General features: G+C 35.7%; 1 protein-coding gene across 1 annotated transcript in view; it reads right to left on the bottom strand.

The window, feature by feature from the left end:
• The window catches only part of HIPK3 (homeodomain interacting protein kinase 3), a 94,496-nt gene that overhangs the window by 25,403 nt on the left and 45,362 nt on the right, over positions 1 to 23,731 (bottom strand). The window contains exon 3 of the mRNA XM_059931357.1: positions 2,279 to 2,402. Within this exon, the coding sequence (XP_059787340.1) occupies positions 2,279 to 2,402 (124 nt within the window). The remainder of the gene's footprint in view (positions 1 to 2,278; positions 2,403 to 23,731) is intronic.

Raw genomic sequence — 23,731 nt, 5'->3', positions numbered from 1 at the left:
GTTAAAGTGTTGACAGTTCCAGGCACACAAAAGAGCTCGATAAGTACTAATTAGTAATGTTACTACTATTGCCCACTGTACTGCCACTGTAAGGCAAAAAATAAGTTAAAAAAATAAAATAGCAACAACACCCCAATTGGGTATCCAAGTATATCATGGCAGCTGATGCCCGGAATAGGAAACAGATAACAGACAGAGGCATGCCCTTTCACATCCTAATTAGTTGATCATAATCCAGGGAGTTGAGGAAATTTTATGAAATTCAACCACATAAATAGACTAAAGTAAAAAAACAACCCCAAAAAACCCCACTCGTGAATATTTTAATAGATGCACAAAAGCATTTCAGAGTCCAAAACCAATTTAGGATTTTAAAAAAACCTTAAAATTAGGAATAAAGGGATAGCCCTTATCTTGAAAACAGACATTTATCAAAACCTATACAGCAAGCATCATATTTGAAAATGAGTATGAAGTCCAAGACTGGAACCAAAAAACACATCACTCCTATTCGTTTGCATTCATATATCTTGGAAAATACCTTTTAAAACACTGAATTGATAACTGTGTGGCTATTTATGCTGTATGCTAATAACTTTTTTCAATTACTGTACCCTTTTGGAATTAAAGTAATATACATTCTGAAAATATTGTTGATCTGGATCAGATAACACCTCCCAGTTTAAAAAAAAAAAATCTGTTATAGATTTTAGAAAAACTGAGCTTTGGTCAGGACTTTGTGTTAAATTACCATTGTAACGTTTGACAAGTCATTTCATTTTTCCAGGCCTCAGTTTTCTCCTTTATAAATGTGAAGGGGTAGTAACTAGATAATCTGTAGGGTCCTTTTCAGTATCAACATTAGTTGTCCAACACTATAACTGTAAAGTCCAAATCCAGAGTACAATAGCAAACTGACCTTTATATTGCCACTAGATGGTGTCCTGCTCCAGAGTACTATGCATGTCATAAATTGTGGTCCACAAAGCCAAAGGTATATTTCTAGAATTTGACAGGTACCTCAGTACTTCAGCAGCTAAGGGATTATGGGACTCTCCAACTAGATCACTAACTCTTTCAAAACTAGTAACAGTTTGGCACCTGCATCGAAGTTAATGATTGGGTAAAAAGATGAAGGAAGCTAGAATGTACGGAAATTTTTATGGAAGTGGTCTTTTAAGAGGTATGCTGAACATGGAGGGGGAAAGTAGAGAATATTTAAAAAAAACCTGGCCTAAAAGAAATTTTATGGGTAGAAAGTCATTGGAAGAGGATAAGATTAAAGTTAATGATAACATCTAACCTAATAATTAATATTAAATGACTTTTAGGGTCATCTCAGCAACATTTAAGTCACTAAATTACCTCTCATATCCCCTTTTATATAGAAAGCTAAAATCAGGCATTTTGCTACAAGTTATGTGTGCTTTAAAATGTTCTGTTTTCTATTTTTTTCATGTTTAAAAGTTAAATAGTATATCATTTAAATAAAAATACAAGCCAGACAAAATATATGTAACCACTGTTAATTCTGACTAACATTTTCTACTAAAATATGAGTTGAGTATATATCTCTCTAATAAGGGAGATGCTATGAAACTTTCAAATAATAGTGAAGAAGGTAACAATTACCCAAAAAAGAATCTTGATATTAAAAACCAAGTAAATAGCAAACAACATTATCTAGTAGCTTAGAGAGACTAATGAACACACCTGAAAACTACCATGAAAAGTGTGTAATGAGGTGATTTGCTGGATTCTACTGAGAGTCATTTCAATAATGTTAAGCTAGACTTTTAGCACCACCAAAAACAGCTAAAAATACTAAAGAGGGTTAGGGTGACTGAGGTACTTAAGACCACCAGTAAAGGTTGTTGGTTCAAGACCAGCAGCTATGATGACTTTTATTCCTTGGGAGAGGCTGACATTTCAGCCGTCATCACCCAAGTGATGTCTGTCACCCAAGCAAAGCACTATCATTTAAATGGACACAGTCCAGCCCTTTATATATCTATAATATAAAAATGGTACCAAAAAAATTCTCCCAAAAGGTTTTCAGGCCTGTGGATTATACCCTTGTTTATGAAAACACTTTAAAAATCAAGTTCTGTTTTGAGATCCTGAATTTAAATTCCGTTAGATCCCAGGTTTTGCCAATTTATTCTAAAAAGAGTCTCACATGTATTGTATACCTGGGAAAATGCATTCCTGTAAGTCTATTATTTTTCTTTACATTCTACCAATTCTACTGGGTTATCACGACAGTTCTATTACCTACCTGGTCATACTCCAAGGCTCCTGGGTAGAGAGGCCATCCAAGGAATAATTCTGCAATCACGCATCCCAGTGACCACATGTCTATGGCTTCACAAAATGGCAACCCCAATATAATCTCTGGAGCTCTGAAATTTAAAAAAATAATAATAATCAATCAATCAATCAGAGCAGTTTTCTTTTAAAATTATCCGATTCATCTGATATTCTAAGAGAAGTCTGTAAAATGAGAGCGAAATCATCTACTATTTATAGTAAGTCTTCATTTTTCAGAACTTGTTGAAACCTAGCCATAATCCTGAATTAAACTTCAAGGGGTGCTATGAGTACAACATTGCTATGATAAAATATCTATACTTAATTCGAGTTTTACTAACATGACAGTAAAAAAAGGAAAAGCATAGATCTTGTTTTTGAGACTACAGGAGATTAGAAATAACACACTAGAAAGAGAACTGACAAATTAAAAATACATGCACCATGACACCAACAGAACTTAAAGCCAGACACCGGAATATAAGACCCAAACCAAACAAAACAAAACCCCAAAGGCTAACCATGGATCTAGACGTGGGTATTACTTCAGAAGATAATAATAAAAACTGGGCTATTTGTTATCCAAAACAGATAAAACCAAGTTCAATATATTCAGCCTTAAAAGGAAGAAAAGTACAGGATACATCAAAACAGTTAAAAAAGCATTTTAGCACTTGAAGAGCTTTGATTATTTGGAAAATTATTTCATGAAAGATACAATTCCCCGATAAATTATCTTGCTACTTCACATGACTTTTCCATAAGAAAATTAACATTCTAAGAGTTCTCTAAATCCAAAGTCATACAATCATAGTTATCCTGCACAGTCTCAAACTTACAGAGAAGTTATAAGAACAGTACAATAAATACTTTCTCCTAACCCACTTGAGAGTAATTTGCCAAATAATGGCATGCTTCGTATTTCCTACAAACAAGAATATTCTCCTACATAATCACAATACAATCATCAAAATCAGGAAACAAATACTGATACATCTCCACCATCTAAGCCTTGGACTGCGAGATTGGCCAATTACACTGATAACGTCCTTTATGAAAAAGAATCCAATTCTGAATCATGCACTGCATTTAGTTGTCATATCTCTTTCAGTCTTTTCCAATGTGGAATAGTCCCTCAAGTTTTTCCTTGATTGCTATGACCCTGGCATAAGATATTACAGGCCAGTTATTTGTTAAATGTCCCTCAGTATGGGTCTCTCTGATGTTTTCTTGTAATTAGGCGAGCGTTATAGATCTTTGGGAGAAATGTTTAAAAAGTGATGGGGTTTTTTTCTCATTATATGCTATCAGGTGGTACAAAATTTTGATTTGCTCCACTACTGATAATATTCACTTTGACTACTTAACATGGTATCTGCTAGATTTCTCCACTATCAAGTTTCTCCTTTCCCCTCTGTAATGAAGTATTTTGTGGAGTTTCAATTTGAGACTGTACAAATAATCCAATTTCAATTTATTCATTTATTTACCTACGTAAGTATAATGGATTCCTATTTTATTCAATGGGTTATAATCCATTACTATAATTACTTATTTTGATGCTCTAATTTTCCCAGACTTGACCAGTCAGAACTCCCTCAATGAGCTATGGGTCCTCATTACTATTGGGATGGCACTGTTCCCAGGATCTCTCAGTGTATATTTTATACAGTTAAAAAAAATAAGCCTTCTGCTAATTTTTTTTAACTGAGAGTGCTGATTGTCACTCTCTCCTAATGCGGTGGTTCTCAATCTTGGCTGCACATTACAATCCCTTTGTCCTGGCCACACCCCATACCAATTAAATCAGAAACTCTGGGGATGGGAGGTAGGCATCAGTAGTTTTTAAAGCTCCCCAGGTGATTCCAACACATGGCCAAAGTTGAGAACCAAAGCACTAGACTCAAGTAGTTAAACCCAATGGGAAAACTATTCCATCTCCTCCCTTCAACTCTTCTGATCAGAATAAGTTCAAAGGATAATAAACAAATTGTTTTCTACCATAGATTTGAGATCTGTCCAGTGACTCTCTACTCCTAAACACCTCTGCTATAATTAATACTTAAGATTCAGTAGACTCTTAATGCACAAGTACTTGTGAAAAACAAGTAAGTGTCATGGGGAGATGTTACGAGGCATAAAAGAACCTTAAAACATAGTTATAAAAGGTCTTCATTCTTTTGACGAAATACTTAACTCAGTAAGTGTGTAGATGTACAAACATGAGTTATATTCAGCTATAATCAAATGCTAAACTGTATTGTAGAAAGATAAAAAAATAGGTTACACTAAATTATCAATCTTATATATTCACAATATAGAGATATTATCCTTTTTTGTTCACTATTTTATACGCAGAACGTAGCAGAGAATATGCACTCAGTAAACATTTCTCGGATAAGTCATGCCAACACAGGTTGATTCACACAAAGGAAAGAAAGCATCAGTGTGAAATGTGGGTTTGAACTAGGCCTCAAAGAATAGAAGTCTAGGCAGAAAGAAAGAGAAATGGACACAAGAGTTTATAAAGGGTATATACTAATCTGTACTTTAAAAGGTTCAAAGCAAAAGGCAGCCTGTTTCAAAAGTATGGAGTAAATGAGATTCACTAGTGATACTTAATCATGTACTAATTTGAATCCTAAAGACTTATTAATAAGACTGAGCTATAGCTGCGTATAAGAGCTTTATGATTATTTTGAAATAATTAATATAAAAAATTCATGGGACTTGAAATTGGCTACTGTAGAAAACTTCAACACTGCATTTGGTAATGAAAGAAAATTAACAAAATGATAGTATCTAGGATATTCAACTTGAAGAGACCAAAATTATTTGAAATCTGGTTAACAATTAAGAAGAGTTTCTGTCAACTAGACAAAGAGTGATGAATTCCTTCTGCCATTTGTTACCATTTAATGAATGAGCCAAGTTTCTAGTTGACAGTGACAAGAATATAGAGTTATCTTTTCAAACTCTTGACTAGGAATTGTATAAAACCACTTCAAATAAAAATCTACGATTCAAAAGTTGTATTTATGGAAGCAAACTCAACTTTCTCATTTTAAAAAATGAAAGAATTTTAACTGCAAGTTTTATACAAATTCATTATGTATTATTGCATCAGTTTAAATCCTCTGAGAAGCAGATAAGATATGCAAGAAATTTCTTGGGGAAAATGTCTCTGAAAGATACACAGGGAGAGGAAGAAGGAATAGGTGAAGAGAGCCTCAGACCTTGAGCAGTTCTGACACCTGTGAAAGAGGTGCAAAGGAAGAATTGGGTGGAAAGAACCTCCAACAGGAGTGCTGTTAAGAGAAAATCTTGGCAGGGTCAATGGGGAGTTCCCAGGCAAAAATTATCTGCTAGGCTAGTTCCCCAACAAACTAGAACAGCGCAGCTCTAGGACCCCCACTGTGTTTGGTCACTGGCTGAGAGCAGCCCAGCAGCAAAGGGGCCTCTCTGAGCACTGATGCATTACCTAAAGGCACAACAGCTGGAAGCTGTCAGTTAACCGCTCTTCACAGGAGGTTCTCTTGAAGTGGATCCGAATGGCACAATTCCAAGGCTGCCACAACTATCTTCCCAAAAGCTTTTGTATTTTATTTTATAATACTACATATCATAAAGAAAATGTAATAAATTCCTTTACCAAGTCTGAGTCAAATGTGCCTAAATTCTCTCCAGTTTACCGTGGCATGCCATAAAACATTATATTTTCTATATGTATCATCACATGTAAAAAGGTGGGAAAGCAATACCGTTAAGCATTTACAGTCTAGATGAAAACTGCCAGAGCTGTCAGAGCTCTGCTGGCCAGTCTTACAATACAATAAACTTTTAAAATCAAATTATGCACTAAAGAATAATATATCCATCTGTCAGTAATGAATAATGCTTAGTTTTCTGGTTGTATCTTAATTGGCTCTCAAATTATTCCTCTGGGCTAAATATACTTTTGTATATAAATGACCACAGCAGAAATTCTGATTTATGGACCACTCTTAAAAATAAATCTTTTGTTCTACACCTAAAGGAAATTCTTCTACTTCTTTTCTCATCTAACTTAACTCCCCTCTGAGCACCTATAATGTGGTGGTGCTAAGGATATAGCAGGGAACAGATATCATTTGTACTTTTGTAGACAGGCAAGGCACACATTAAACATGTCCACTGGACCGAGAGTATAACTAAACCTGTTGTTCACCACTCTATAAATAATAACTCACAATTAGAAGGCAAGTGTCAAATCCACAAACCAACTCAAAAATTTAGGTTATATGGTAACAAAGGCAATCTACATATAAAATGCCATGTTTCCTTTTTTTGCTATATGACTTTAATAAAATTTATCAATATTCATTAAGACCAAATCCTTTTTTACTTTTTTAAAACCTTGAAACACTGATATAACATACAGGTAAAGTGGGGAAGCTAAAAAAAAATTTTTTTTAAGTGGGTAAACTGAACTCTGAATGGTTTGTGGGTCTTTTGCTAGAGAACTCAAAAAGAATGTTAGCAGTAGATGGTTCAATTAAGAACACAGTGAAATACCGTCACTCAGAAAAGAAGATAACTATTAATGGCATTACTTTATTTCATTTTTATTTACTTTTTTAAGCTGAAAATTCAATTATTGGCAGAGAAACCCAGCCGTGTTAGGAAAAGGGATGTCTCAGTTCAGGAACTCAATATGTCAAGTTCTAGGAACAATTATATTCTTATAAGAGAAAGATGCCCTGGGTTATCCCTGCAAATGCCATTAAACTATGAACTCATGTGATGATTTCATGGCCATCAAGAAAACAGTGATCGTAATATGACTCCTAACTTATTTTTTCAAATACAGAGAATATAATGCTTAGGCCAACTTGATTATTTAGTCTGCCTAACGTTTCTCATTAAAGTTAATCAACTAGCATAATGCTGATATATTTCAGTTTCTTGAGAATCTAGTGACAGAACCCAGGTCTGGTCAAGTCTAGGACACTGATCAAATAATTTCTGAAATGACAAAACTAAGGGCCAGATTCTGATGATTCTGTCAGAAATGTCACTCAGTAAAAATGAAAGGTACAGCTATCCAGGCTTCTCTTGATGATACTCCTCTACATACAAGTGTATAGCTACATGCTTCTCTCTGCTTTTGACAATAAGAAGATACCAGAGAAATGCAGCACAAACTTGGAAAAGGTAAATAAATGGTAAACTCAATAAAGATAAAAATAATAAAATTAGAACAGTCTTCTCTTGAGGTAGGTGATGCAGAAGGCATTTCTTCTAATAACAGTTTTATTAAGACATAATTCACATACCATACAATTCACCCATTCAAATGGTACAATCAATGATTTTTAGTATATTCACAGAATTATGCAACCATTACTGCAATCAATTTTAGAACATTTTCATCACCAACAAAAGAAACCCTATATCCATTACCAGTCACTCCCCATTTCTCCCAAACTCCTCCATCTCTAGGCTACCACAAATCTACTTTGTCACTTTAGATCTCTCTTTTTTTTGTCTCTTTTTTGTCTTTTTTGTCTCTTTAGATCTGCCTGTTCTGGACATGTCATACAAATGGAATGGCACAACATGTGATCTCTCATTTGGGGGTCAACCACAGGTCATGGGTAAATTCTGGGGTAAAAACATTCATAAGAATGTTTTGCTATAGTGGTACTTAAAAATCTCTGCAGAATGTTCTGGGAGGACAAATCTTGGGAGTCTGGTAAGGAAGCACTGACTTCAAATAATGCAAATCATCTAAATAGAGCTAGATTTTAAACACTCAACAGACACCTAGCAATCCCTCTAATAGCAAGTAATTTACCTGAGCCTTAGTATTTTCATTTTTAAAATGAGGTTTTACTGATGTAGCGTGCTCTGAAAAGTATCCAAAGGACTAAGTAAAAGAATCTATGTAAAATGTAAAACATTATATACATTCTCTTAATTTATTCATACTCCCACTGTCCTAATTCACACCTCCTCTCTTCTCAAACCATCACCTCCTCCCTCATCCTCACTCCTGACTCCTGTCCTTGCATCCAACTTTACTGGGGGCAGGGGGGGATTTGAAAGAAACTTCCACATTCTCGCCACCACATCTACTAGCCCACTTGCATCTGTCAGTGCTTCTATCTAAGGCACCCATGCTCACTTACTGAAGTACATCACTCCACCAATTTCCCACTCTCTCATCACCAACCTCTCTCTCCCTCTCCCTCCTTCTCTCTCTCTCTCTCTCTCTCTCTCTCTCTCTATATATATATATATATATAAAATGATATCCCATATCTCCCATTTTGAAAAAAAAAAAGAAAAAGAAAAAACTTTCTTGTTTATATACTCTCCTTCAGCCATCACCCGTTTCTCTATGCCCCCTTACACCAGTCCTTCTTGAAAGCACTGTTAAGAAAAGCTGCCTCCAATTCTGCCCCTTTCTTGAACTCACTCTAATCAGGCTTTCATTTCCCCATCATTCCACCAAAATAGCTCTTGTCAAAGTCACCATCAGCCATTGCATTGCCACATCCTTGATTTATTTGACTTGCAGCATTTGACACAGTTGATTGTGCTCTCCTGCTTTAAACAGTATGCAACTGACTGCCAGGACACCACTCTGCTCTCTTTACCTCACCTGCAGTCCCTTCTCAGATTCCTTTCCAGTTCCATCGTATTTCCACAACCTTTAAATTCTGGGGTGCCCCAAGGCTCAGTCTTTGGATGCCTATCTTCTCTAACTACATTCATTTCCCTTAGGTGATCTCATCCAATCACACAGTGTTAAATACCACCTCTATTCTTAAAACCCAAATGTGTATCTCCAACCCAGACTTCTCTCCCCAACTCCAGACTTACGTATCCAACTGTCTACTCAACATCTCTTACTGAGTGTCTACTAGATATCTCAAACCGAACATGTTCAAAACATGTTCATAATTCCCTCCAACCCACTCCTCCTCCAGCCTTCCCCACCTCAGGAATGACAACTCTATCCTCCTAGTTTCTCAGGCCCATAATTTGTGCGAGAATCAAATTTGACTCTCCTCTTTCTCTCACTTCCTGCATTTATCGGCAAATCCCATTGACTTTATCTGCAAAATAGATCCAGAATTTGACCATTCTGCTTTACCTTTACTGCTACAACCCCAGTCCAAGCCACCAGCATCTCTCGTTGCACGCTCCCCAACTGTTCTTGTTTCTGCCCCGTCCTCTACCATCTACTCTCAACTTAGCAGCCAGAGTGATCCATTTAGTACACAAGTCAGACCGCATCACTCTTCTCCTCAAAACCTCCCAAGAGCTTCTTCCCATCTCACAGTAAAGTCAAGTTCCTCACAATGGCCTCCAAGGTCATACGTGATTCAGCCCGAAGCTATATCTAGTATTTCCCACCATTATCTCATTTGTTTGCTCTCATCCACCTACACTGGCTTCCTTACTGTCTCTAACCATAGTTGTTGCCTCAAAACCTTTACATTTATCTAGAAGAAGGTTCCAGGCAGAGGGAACAGCAGGACTTGATCCCCTCACTCTTACTTTGTGTTTCTGCCCAAAGATCTTATTAGAAAGGCTTTCCCTGACCACCTTAAACAGAAGGGTAATCCCCCACCAGCACATATACTTACCTCTCCTCCTTTATCCTGCTTTAGTGTTCTCTATAGCACTTGCCACCAACTGATATATATGTTTGCTTATTAGCTGTTTTCCCCTCCCCCACTAAATATAAAACCCATGAGGGAAAGAACTTTAATTCTTTCAATGCTATATTCCCAGCACTGAGAACATTGTCTGGCATATAGTAGGCATTCACTCATTAATTTGTTCACTGAATTGATCAACCAGTGGAAGCTGTCAGAGTTCTGCTGTGAATAGCTTTGTTAACTCAAACACATGAGCCAAACAAGTATCGACCAAGAGACTTTTTTTACATGCTAGCCACTTTACATTTGGGACAGCTGAATTGTTTTGACTATTAAATAAAAATCAACACCATTTCCTGAGTTTTAACAATGGCCAGGCATCACAGAAATAACTTTTAACACATTAGCTCATTTAAATAAAATGTTCTAAAAACAGATTTCAGCATTGTTGTTCTGTTCCGAGATCAAAAATGCTGGTAAACAAAATGTTCCACGTAAAACAGAAGAACCCCTCAACTGAGTACAGTCAGTCCACAAAATCATGAGAAATAATAAATCGTTTTTGAAGCAATTAAGTTTTGGAGTTGTCACACAGCAACAGATAACTGATACACTACCCGAAGTTACCCAGAAAGTGATGGAAATGAGATTTCAAATGCCTTATTCCAAAAGCCTTTCTCTATATCATACCATCTCAATTATAAAATCTTGTAACTGAAAGAAACACAGAAAGCCAAACTAACAGAAAATCTAGAAATTGACACCGAACCTATTTTTTAACAATTCAATTAAAGTTATGTTCTAGTTTTATTTTCCACAGAATAAGAAAATACTAACTGACCTATATTTTCTAATAGTTCTGTGCCTTTTTTGAGGCTAACTGGTCTTTAGCTTTCTAGGACAATCAAAGTATTTCACTGCCATTTTTTAAACCTACTTTTCATTCTGTGTAAATCCTTTAAAATAAATATAATAACAGCATAACATCAAGCAGTTACCTAGCACTATGAACCAGGCAATGCTCTAAGCACTTTATAAATATTAACCCATTTGATATTCATACCAATCCTTTTAATAGATAAAGAAACAGACACAAGGATAAGCAACTTGCCTAAGGGTCATACAGCTAGTGTGACAAGCAGCTGGGATTTAAAGCCAGGTATTATGGCTTCAGGATCCATGCTTTAACTACTATGTGTTAAAATAAATAATTCCTAGGATTACTAAAACTATCAGACTTTTATCTTACTAGAAGTCCTCCCACTCAGATGCTATACTTATCATTAATGTGTTCTTTTCTCTTTCAACATATCACCTTTGATTTTTAGACTAACCGGGAAATGTGAGATATAGAACTGTAGTTGACATTTTACTAAGTCCTTTTCCTGATCTTTAAGCATTTACTCATCTTAACCATAAATAATCTTCCATGTTAAATACACAGACATCTGCTGGATACTTCTCAGTTAAAATACGGCTCTTATTTTGGCAGATACTGTGTTCCAAAAGATGACTACAACAACCTTTTACAAAAGCAATAAGGAAATGAGTTCAATAGTAGATGTGACCATCCAGTAGGTGTGATTACTAATAAATATAACGTCAGGCACTCAATAAATTCTTACAAGGCAAAGCCCTTAGCAAAAGACAGCAAAGACCTAAAGTGGTTATAAAATGCAGGCACTAATAAACATGTGTTTATACAAGCACAGCAAATCTAGCAAAGGATACACACCCAAGTTTTATCAGCAATTATCTCTGAGGAATCAACCTGGAAAGGAGAGAGAAGTATACATTTCCATAATACTTGTTACTAAAACAAGCATCTCATACAATACAACAAAAGACCAATGTTTAAAATTTTTCAGTCACCTAAATCTTACAGGAATTTCGTGTTTTCTTCTAATATTATTACCATCAAACTATATAATCAGTGTTAACTCAATTTTTTTATTTCCTTTTATTACCAGGAACAACTTCCTACTGAGAATCTCTGACGCTGGGAGAGAAGGAATACTGGAAGTATCCCTGAGAGGCTCTACACTGTCTGCAGGGGCTATCACGAAGGAGACTCCTCTAAGTACAGCAGGGGAACTGGAATACCTCCAAGAATCTTCCAAATCATAATGCAACTACAATTTATGAAAATATGAAAGAACATTTGTACAACTGGAACTTTAAAGAAGGATGACTGTTAAAAAATACTAGGGAGTTTACTTCCAGCTTAATCAGCACTCGTTTAAATATCCTGCAGAATGGTACTTTTTTAAAGCAACCAACAAAACTTCAACACTCTCAGAAAGGCGAATAAATTTCAAAAGAGCCAATCAATCACTTCTAGAAATATTTTCTTTTTGAAGTCACGAGTGTTTACCATGATAAGAAACTTGTTGCTGTAGGCAATAACAACGCTACAGAATACTGGATATGCGCACAGATTGCTTTTATGACTGTAACTGCAACTATTCATTAACGTGTTCAAATGTAATCAAAGTACAGGCTCTTAGAATAGACACTCATTCAAATGTAGCTTGAGTCATAGACTAAAAATACCACAATTAAAAATATCCTAATTGCAAGGCCACTTAATCTTTTAAGTATGCTGCACAATGATCCAGATCAAAGCGCCTCCAGATCAAAGCGCCAAGTACAAAGAACTGCAGTAATAATAAATATCTTCAAAATCTATTAAATGTAAAACCTGAGAGGTAGAGGATAGGTGATAGCAAAGATTTAATAGTCATTACCAGTATGCTAAATGTATCGCTTAGAGCCCAACACCGAAAAGATGTATACATCAATAATTTGCACATCTATGACTGATCAATAGCTAATATTTTATAAAGGTAGGAGTCAGAAATTTATTTCATTTACAGACAGCCCTATTTATTTTATGTTTTATCTACCAAGAACAGTTACAAGATCTCAAAATTCCATCTTATGGAAGAGAAAACTGAGGAAATTGTTATTAACATATATCAAGAGAGAGAAGCTTGGTAGGGGAATATGAAAAGTATCTGGAAAATAAAGGAAAAACATGTCAGCAACTGAGGTTGAAAGTGTCTGTTTTTTATATATTGGTTTATATGCTACTGGATGTAGAAAAGTCAATGTCTAATTATCACAGATCATATAAATGGACTATATTATTAATATTTTACATCTGCGTTGCATTTGTATTTTACAACCCTTTCAAATATTTTATTCTATGAGGTAATAAGACAAATGCTGTAATCTTTATTCTACAGGTGATTAGGAGGGAAGTACAAAACAATACAGGATTTCTCAAATTTATTTGACCATGAGATATATTTAAAATCATAATGTATCATCAGTAGATGCCAACAGAAGTTCATAATCTATACAGTGTATTTAAACTAAATCAGACCAAAAAAATTATTTAATTGCAGTAAATGACTCAATTCTGCAAAATTACTGAAAATAACAAAAATGTTTATTGAGCTCTAATGAGGAATCAGATTCTGTGCTAAGTGTTTTCTATTCATTATCTCATTAAATTCTAACAAAATCCTCTGAGGTGGGTACTGTATTATCCCACTGTAGCCAAGAGGAAACTAAAGAACAGAAGTAACTTTCCAAGTTCTCTCAGCAAGTGGGAGGGCTTATAAACAAACCTACACAGTCTCAGTGAAAATCCAAGCTCCTCAACACCATGTAGATAGATCATTTTATTTTATGAACTATTGCAAATGCGTTATTTAATCATAAGACCACATACCTATGCATTAACAAGCAGGTAGATTAGATCCCTCACCAAGTGAGTGATCTCTTACACAACCTGGTGGCACTCTGGAGCATGCCATTTCTTAAAGGTGAAATTCTTAAATTTCACTTAACTCAGCAAAGATATAACTACTTTTCTCATACTTTTTTCCTTATAACATTTTATGTTGACATACTTTTAGATTTATAGAAAAGTTACAAAACTAATACAAAGAATTCTTATACACCCTTAAACAGATTTGCCAAATGTTAACATTTTACCACATTTGTATTATCCTCTTTTATACACACACACAAATATGATTTTTATGAATCATTTGACAGTTAAGATGCAGACGCTGTATCCCTTTACCCTTAAATACTTCATTCAGTGTTTACTTCCTAAAAACAAGGGGAGCCTCTTACATAGTTACAGCGTATTCGTCAAAACAAGGAAATCAATATTAATGTGATACTACTATTCAGATTTTGCCAATTGTCTCAATAATGCCTTCTTTTACAATAAACAATTCTTAAAAATAAATAACTCCCAGACTCATGTCTCTTTAGTTCCCCTTATCTGGAAGAGCTCCACAACATTTTTTTCCCCCAAAATAAAATTTATTCTTCACATGGTTGCATACTCAATTACATTTTATTCTCAAATCAGCCAAATTTTCCATTTTAGACAAGAATGCAATGCCTTATGTCCATCAACAGATGAATGGATAAAGAAGATGTGGCACATATATACAATGGAATATTACTCAGCCATAAAAAGAAATGAAATGGAGTTATTTGTAATGAGGTGGATGGAGTTAGAGTCTGTCATACAGAGTGAAGTAAGTCAGAAAGAGAAAAACAAATACAGTATGCTAACACATATATACGGAATCTAAGGAAAAAAAAAAAAAAAAGGCCATGAAGAACCTAGTGGCAAGACGGGAATAAAGACACAGACCTACTAGAGAATGGACTTGAGGATATGGGGAGGGGGTGGGGTGAGATGTGACAGGGTAAGAGAGTGTCATGGACATATATACACTACCAAATGTAAAATAGATAGCTAGTGGGAAGCAGCCACATAGCACAGGGAGATCAGCTCGGTGCTTTGTGACCACCTAGAGGGGTGGGATGGGGAGGGTGGGAGGGAGGGAGATGCAAGAGGGAAGAGATATGGGAACATATTGTATGTGTATAACTGAATCACTTTGTTATAAAGCAGAAGCTAACACACCATTGTAAGGCAATTATACTTCAATAAAGACGTTAAAAAAAAATCATTTATAGCTATTAAAAAAAATAAAAATAAAAAGAATGCAATGCCTTAAAGGCGAAAGATACTCTCGGATATAATACCTATCCTCTCCTTTTATATCAATTCAGCATCCATAGAATCCTAACTTAATCATCAAAATCAATGCCAAAAGCGAATTTTCCTCAATTACAGTGAAACTTCCTCATACTTATTTCGCAGAGTGGACAACAATATAAGGAGAAAACAGTGAACGTGCTCCTCAGCATTTTGATGGTTCTCATGATACTGTCATTTTGAAGAATACAAACCAGTTATTTTGTAGAATTTCCCTCAATTTGTGTTTAGTTAATGTTTCCTCATGAGAAGGTTCAGGTTATCTATTCGGCAGGAATACCAAAGGAGTGACACTATCTAACACTTAATACCCAAGGTCCAGTGCTAAAGAAACAAACAAGCAAACAAACAAAAAGATACCAGCCTAACAGGAACTATAATCAAATGCAAAGAAACAAAAGGAGGAAATATCAATAGAGGCAGCCTCACAGTTACTTAGTTATTGAAATAATAACAGGGACTTTAAAATAATGATAAAAAAAAAGAAGTTCAAGAGAATGAATGAAATGATAGAAAGTTTCGGCAAAAACACCTGGAATCTACTTGTTAAAAAAACAAATTCTTGATTTCTAAATACCATTCCCATACTAAAAGGAACTAATAAGGCCCCTTGGAGAAATGGCTGATTCCAGAACTGAGTGGGGAGAAGTATAAGGTAGGCCTGGAAATCTTGTGCCAGAAAAATTACTCATCAATAAGAAGAAATGATCTACTGATACAAGCAAAAATACCAACAAATCACAAAATCCTCATGTTGAGAGACATAAACCTTAGACAAAAGGTATGTTCCACTGACATGAAGTTCTAGAACAGAAAAACTAATTTGTCATGAAAAAACTCAGATCAGTAGATACGAATGAAAGGGCTGAGATGGAGGGACAGATATGAGGGAACTTTCTAGGGTGACGGTAATGTTCTATATCTCGATAGGAATTTGGGTTACACAGGTGTGTGCATTTGTCAAAACTCACTGGGATAGTGCTTAAGATTTGTGCATTTCACTGTATATAACATGTACTTCCAAACAAAGAATCATAAATAAATACTGAGCTATTTTATGAGAGGCATGCCTAAGTGCTTAATGGTACAGTGTACTGATGTCTGTAACTTACTTTGAATTCCCTCATGAAATAAAGATGGAATGACAAATAGATAGAGGGATATCTGTGATAAAGCCAATATAGCAAAATCTTAATTGTAGAATCCAGGTGGTGAGTATATGCATGTTCACTGTATATCCTTTCAAATTATTTCTAAGTTTGAAAAGTTTCACAATAAAATACGGGGGAAGGAGGGGATTTAAATAAGGCCAAGCAGAATTTCACACACACACACACACCATAGTCAACTGCTTAAACCAAAGAAAAAACCTTAAATGTACCCAGAAGGGAAAGAAGAACATACCATCATCAAAGGAGCCAATTTTCTATAGAAATAATGGACACCAGACTATAACATCTTTTAAAGTGCTGAAGGAAAATAACTCCCCAAGCATTCCCAGGGGTAAATATATATATATACTTCAAAAATAGGGCTTCCCTGGTGGTGCAGTGGTTGAGAATCTTCCTGCCAATGCAGGGCACACGGGTTCGAGCCCTGGTCTGGGAAGATCCCACATGCCGCGGAGCAACTAGGCCCGTGAGCCACAACTACTGAGCCTGCGCGTCTGGAGCCTGTGCTCCGCAACAAGAGAGGCCGCGACAGTGAGAGGCCCGTGCACCGCGATGAAGAGTAGTCCCTGCTTGCCGCAACTAGAGAAAGCCCTCGCACAGAAACGAAGACCCAACACAGCCAAAAATAAATTAAATAAATAAATAAATAAATAAATTTTAAAAATAAAAATAAATAAAAGTATTTTTTGTAGAATTGACACATTCTAGAATTCATCAAAAATCCAAAGGACCAGAAACAATCCTTTGAAGAATAAGCAAAAGGACTCATACTATCAATCATGGTAATGACACTGTGATACTGGTATAAGAATAGACAAATGAATATAACAGAACAAAGAGTCCAAAAACAGATCCACACATATAAGGTCACCTGGTTTGTGACAAAACTGTCCCTTCCATGTAGTGGAATAATAAACGGTGCTCAGTTAAGTGATATCCATGTGGAGAAAAATGTACATTAATCCCTAGCTCATACTATACACAAAAATCAATCCCCAAAAAACAGCAGAGCTAAATGTGAAAAGTAAAACAATAAAAGTTTTAAAAGAAAACAAGCAGAAAAAAATCTTAGTGAACCTAGAATACATGAAGGTCCCTTAAATAGGACACAAACGGTGTTAATTATAAAGGAAATTTTTGAGAAATAAAACTATTTTAAAATAAGATTATTATGTATTAAAAGAGTCCACGTACTCACCCAAGGCAGCCTTAAGAGAGTGAAAAGCAAACCATAGAATGGAAGAAGTTATTTTTCTCCTAAAAGTTTCATATAGAGAATATATACTTTAAAAACCACAAATGAACAATAAGAAAGCCAAGCAAATAGAAAATTAGGCAAGGGCTTCCCTGGTGGTACAGTGGTTAAGAATCCGCCTGCCAATGCAGGAGACACGGGTTCGAGCCCTGGTCCGGGAAGATCCCACATGCTGCGGAGCAACTAAGCCCATGTGCCACAACTACTAAGCCTGTGCTATAGAACCCGCAAGCCACAACTACTGAGCCCACGTGCCACAACTACTGAAGCCCACGCGCCTAGAGCATGTGCTCCGCAACAAGAGAAGCCACCGCAATTAGAAGCCTGCGCACTGCAATGAAGAGTAGCCCCCGCTCACCACAACTAGAGAAAAGCCCGTGCGCGGCAACGAAGACCCAATGCAGCCAAAAATAAATAAATAAATAAATGTATAAAAAAAGAAAATTGGGCAAAAGAAACTTCACAAACTAGAACAGCCAAACAGTCAATAAACTTGACTTGGGTAGTGGTTATATGGGTCAGTTCACACTGCAATTTATTAAGCTGTAAACTTAAAATTTGTGTACTGTATCTTATACGTCAACATAAGTTCACCCCTCCTCCCAAAATGTCTGTATTAACCAATATTAACACAAATTCAACTACTTTTTCTAAGATTTCACAGTTTCTACTCCAAAGAATAAAGCAGCACATATACCTAATGCAGGCCACCAGGGAATAATTATGGGAGACTCCTTATCATCTTGTTACCATTATTAATTTCCTTTAAACCATACCACTTTTTTTTTTAAAGTAGCTTCTACTTATAAAATGTCCCAAGACTTTTTGTATTGTTTTACATGCATTATGGAGTTTAACCTTCATAAGAACCTTTGAGGTAGCTAATATTATTTTACATATGAGTAAACTGAGGTTCAGAAAGGTTAAACAACTTGCTCTAAGGGACACAATAAGTGGCAGAGCTGAAATTATGAACCTGTGAATAAATAATTTGGCATTATTTAGCACCAGATATAAGTATAATGTTTCATTTGTTTTTTTACTTAAATTCTACCCTTCTTGTTTTGAAAGACTTTGTATTTAGTGTCTCATATGAACCACTAAAAAGTATAAAGTTTTCTTATAAGCCCTAAAAAAGGAATATCATCATATCCAAAATACTATATCGTGTTTAGAATCTTGTTACTAATTCAATGACATATTAGTCTCTCTGAAGGACTTATATATTAATGAAAAGCAATTTAGAGTAAATAAAATCTTTAAAAGATTCAAATACATTTCTGTCATGTTACGTAGCTTCACCATCATATTACTCAAATGAGTTTATTCAATGAGTTTATTCCTTCTAAATACTTCTAAAAGTATTTTGCTTGAAAATGATATCCTGTTTTCAGATGACTTTTGCAGTCACTGATTGTCAATTTCTTCCATTATGTCTTACCATTTACAGAGAATCTATAGCCTTAGATTCAAAGAATAATTTATTATTACTTTGTTATTACTCAAAATCTATAAATACACCCCTATTACATACATGTAAAAGAGTTATTTATAAATGTTGATATGCCAAATCTCATTTAGGTATATTGCATTTCACTAGTCTCTTCTATAAAGTAAGTTGGACTAAATGTCTATGTAGCTGTTTCCACCTCTAACTATTTGCTTGTACATCCAGCACCCTTAATACAAATATTTTTATCTTTAGGAACTGTTGATGATTAACTTAGTCTTACAGGAAGGAAAGGGAAAAATCCACGTTTATTTTATAGTGCCAGGGAGCATTCTGCTACAATATGAAACAGCTCCTTACCACAGAGAGACTCCTGACATAACAGATATACAGGGTTCGTGTTATCAGGGGGTGTATGATAAAAACTATTGAAAGTTACCAAATGCTTCCTAAGTACAACATTTTACCCACACATTTTTAAGTATTCTAATCCCTTTTTTTGATGACTTTATCAGCCTCTTCCAATTGTATACAACTATTTCAAGGACAAAGGCATGCTATAATCTTGATGCCACGACAATTAGGTTTCCAAAAGGTCATTAGGTTGTGACATTTGCTGATCAGAACTGAAGGGGTAAAAAAGAGCAAAGTAGTTAAAAAAAAAAAAAAAAAGTCTTCTAATATATCTGTGTGTGCACACATCTGTGATCTCTCAAACCAATCCATAACACACCTCTAACAATGCAGGATAAGAAGAGTAAGAGGCAGACACTATAGGTTAAAAAATCAATTACTAATCTAGTACAGAAGGCCAAACCAGAACAAGGCAAAATTTACATATGAGGATATTTCAGAGGTAAAATCAATAGGATCTGGTCATACAATGATTAGATACATAGCACAGAAACAGCCAACACTAAATAACAAAGGAAATGGTTCCTTTAATAATTTTGATATGTAATATGGGAGGATGAGAAAACTTTGGGAGAAAGATGAATCATTTGAACATGAGTTAGTAACATCCAGAGACTGCCCAAGGAGATAACTGGAAACAAACTAGGTGTTCAAAGGGAGAGCAGGGCTACAAGAAGGTATTTGAAAATTTACCATATTAAGCAAACAAACTGAAGTCATGGGAGAGAGTAAGATCTCCAAGAGGGAACTATATTGAATGAGAAAGGGGTTGAAACTGAACCCTGAAGAATGTACTCATTTAAGAGGTGAAAAAATGAACAAGAAAGTTTGTCAGAGAAGTGAAAGAAGGACCTGAAGGTATAGTGTTTAGGAAACCAGTACAGAACATTTCAATAAAATAAAGCACTAACAGCAGTGAAAGACAGAGGTCCAGCCAGATGTGGACTTTAAACAAAAAAAAAATCTACCAAATTTGGTGATTAACAAACCAGTCATCGGTGTCCTTCAGCAGAGGAGTTTCAGGAGGATGAGGGGAAATCTCTGAAGAAGGAGCATGGTAAAATGGATAGACTGAACTGAGCTCAAGTCACAGCTCTGCAATTAGCTGTGTACCACTGGGCAAGTTGCTTAACATATCTGAATCTCAAATTCCCCATTTGTCAAATAAAGACAGTACTACCACTTATCATGGTTGCTATAAGGATAAAGGGTAATTATGAAAAGTTTCTGGCACAGTGGCTGGTACTAAGCAGTCAATAAATGCTGCTTTTATATGAACTCTGTTTACTTTTACATTCTCATTCCCCACGTAAGAGTATCTACCAGTACAACGTATGACAGAGAAGACAGATATAAAACTTTTTAAAATGTAGTGAAGAGTGAAGATAAAATTTAAATGATTTTGCTTTTTGCCTATTTACAGCCACCAATTTGAAAAACCAGAAATACCCTGTGATGACAAGAATGTGAAGAAAAGGACACGTTCACACATTATTGGTAAGACTGTGCACTGGAATGGTACAACATTTCTGAAAGGAAATTGGCAGTGACCAGCAGCATAACATACATATCCTTTGACCCAACAATTCTCCTCCTAGAAATGTTGTGGAAATGTACCTACAAGTGTCCAAGGACTTCCAGAAGGTTCCCGGTAGCATTAGCAGAAAACAAACGAAATGTACATCATAGAGAACTGTTTAAAGAATAAAACATATTATAAAAATTATAAAGCAGAGTCACAATAAAGGGGAAAACTGTTCCTGTTTTGCTTCTTAGCCTTCTGTATTACTGAATTTTTTCTGACAGTGAGCATCCATAACTATTATAATTCTAAAAACATTAAATCAAATAAATTTTAATTAGTACACTGGTTTTAGATAAATATATTCGAAACTTTTTGTAATTCACTGTTCTATCAAAAAGAAAAACACATTTGTTCTTTTTAATGTCAAAGTTTCGCACATATTAAATTCTCTCCTAAGTAATACAATCTTGCCACACCAACTGATGACTAAATTATTCACTGGCCACTGAACTGGCACTCTTCTGTGGCAGCAGGCATTCTGTTAATAACATCCAGGGTGCTGAATTCCATTCATGGGAAAATGCTGAAGACTCAGAAACAAACAGGCACATGCATTCTGAGGTGCGTGGGGTCAGGACCGACATCTAATCTGTGATGTCATTACATTCTATTACAGTACATTCATGACACTATAGACACCTTTGAAACAAAGCTATATAGCACAAGGGGAAAAACTGACAACCTTAGAAATTAAAGGCTTTTATTCAACTTAATTTTAAAAACCATCACAAAAGTTTTCTTTTTAACCTGCTATACTGTTATTTCTATTTCTATATAACTATTATAGTCAATTCTAGAATACAATCATTCCAATCTGACATAAAATTACTGACTAGCCGTTCATATGGCATTACATTTATTACATATTTTACATCTAAAATCAACAGAATTAACAAACTCACTTTGTGACCAAGCTTTTACAAAATGATTTTGTCCTACGCCATACTAGTATTACTTAGCATTCATGTACTGTTATCTTATAACTTAACATCACACATATACAGCAAGAGGATCATAATACAGCTTTAAACCATTAATGTGCAAATATATAAAGTTAAGTAGCCTCCTCACAAGTCACATATACTAAGTAAATCAGTAGTAGAATTAGGATTAAAATTCAGAATTCCTAATCTGCTAGTTCTACCCAAATCCTATGATATTTTTCATGTTGTTTCTTTTTCGTTATTACTGAAATCATTTGTGAAATCATAAGCACTGATTTGTCATCATATAAAAGAATTGAGTAAGGGATTATCTTAGAAGAGTTTATTAGGGAGAATAAAGTATGGACTCTTCAAAATACAGAAATGATTATATGGGAAATGCCGTATTATTTTTCATTTCATTTCAGGAAGGATGAAGGGAAGTAAGGAGAAAATTGGGAAGAAATGAAATTAGAAGTTACAAGTGCCTAGGCACATAGAACTGAAGGGGGTCTTAAATAACCTTTACAGGATTTAATACTTAGAATATCTAGATTAATTCCAAAGCTGTTTCCAAATGGACAGAATTTAGTACAAGGCAAAGTAGTCGTATTCTCTTTTCTCTCTTGAAGTAGTTTAGTTCCTTAGGTACTTAAAGAGACCTTATCTAAACTATAGTCTCTTGGCACAGACAGCCCAAGGACAGTCCTCTAAGCAAGATACTAATACACTTTGTTCTAAACTGGGTCTTCGTTGCTGCACAGAGGCTTTCTCTAGTTGTGGCGAGCAGGGGCTACTCTTCGTTGCAGTGCACGGGCTTCTCATTGCGGTGGCTTCTCTTGTTGCAGAGCACAGGCTCTAGGTGTGTGGGCTTCAGTAGTTCAGTAGTTGTGGCATGCGGGTTCAGGAGTTGCGGCTCACAGGCTCTAGAGCGCAGGCTCAGTAGTTGTGGCGCACGGGCTCAGTTGTTCCGCAGCATGTGGGATCTTCCTGGACCAGGGCTCGAACCCGTGTCCCTTGCACTGGCAACTGGATTCTTTTTTTTTTTTTTTAATAAATTTATTTATTTATTTATTTATTTTTGGCTATGTTGGGTCTCCCTTGCTGCACACAGGCTTTCTCTAGTTGTGGCGAGTGAGGGCTACTCTCCGCTGCAGTGTGCGGGCTTCTCATTGTGGTGGCTTCTCTTGTTGCGGAGCACGGGCTCTAGGTGCACGGGCTTCAGTAGTTGTGGTACACGGGCTCAGTAGTCGTGGCGCACGGGCTTAGTTGCTCTGTAGCATGTTGGATCTTCCCGGACCAGGGCTCAAACCCATGTCCCATGCATTGGCAGGTGGATTCTTAACCACTGCGCCACCAGGGAAGCCTTAGTTCAGGATTCTAAACTGAGATATATTTATGTTCCTCAGATAAAATACATGTATCTAATCCACTTGTTAACCAAGCTTCTTATGGTTAGCAGAATCAGTTACTTTACGTAAGTGGGGGTGAGGATATGTTAGAATTCTAGTTACCAAAGGGGAAATTTTTTTAACAATGAAAGATGCCTGAAAACAAAGAGGCCTACTTCATGTAATTCCCAAAAAAATTTCCCTCGATATAAACTTAAAGACTACATAGAGAAGAATAAACTCATGGCCTTAGAACAGTCTAGACATCTAAAAGACATCTATGAACTTCTGTATCTGTTTCTATAATATACCTGTAATTACCCCAAAAAAGTATTTATTTCTTAAAATTTAAGACCACAAAAAAGTGACATCACAAAAAGACCTATTATACTTATCCCACTATATGAAATACTCCCACACATCTTAAGTACCCATGGGTCTAAGCAGGACCTAGTTTTAAAAGGGAAGTCTCCTGTGATTACTG

The sequence above is a fragment of the Balaenoptera ricei genome, chromosome 8 (assembly GCF_028023285.1).
Source record: "Balaenoptera ricei isolate mBalRic1 chromosome 8, mBalRic1.hap2, whole genome shotgun sequence".
Lineage (NCBI taxonomy): Eukaryota > Metazoa > Chordata > Mammalia > Artiodactyla > Balaenopteridae > Balaenoptera > Balaenoptera ricei.
This window is presented reverse-complemented; position numbering and strand designations above follow the sequence as displayed.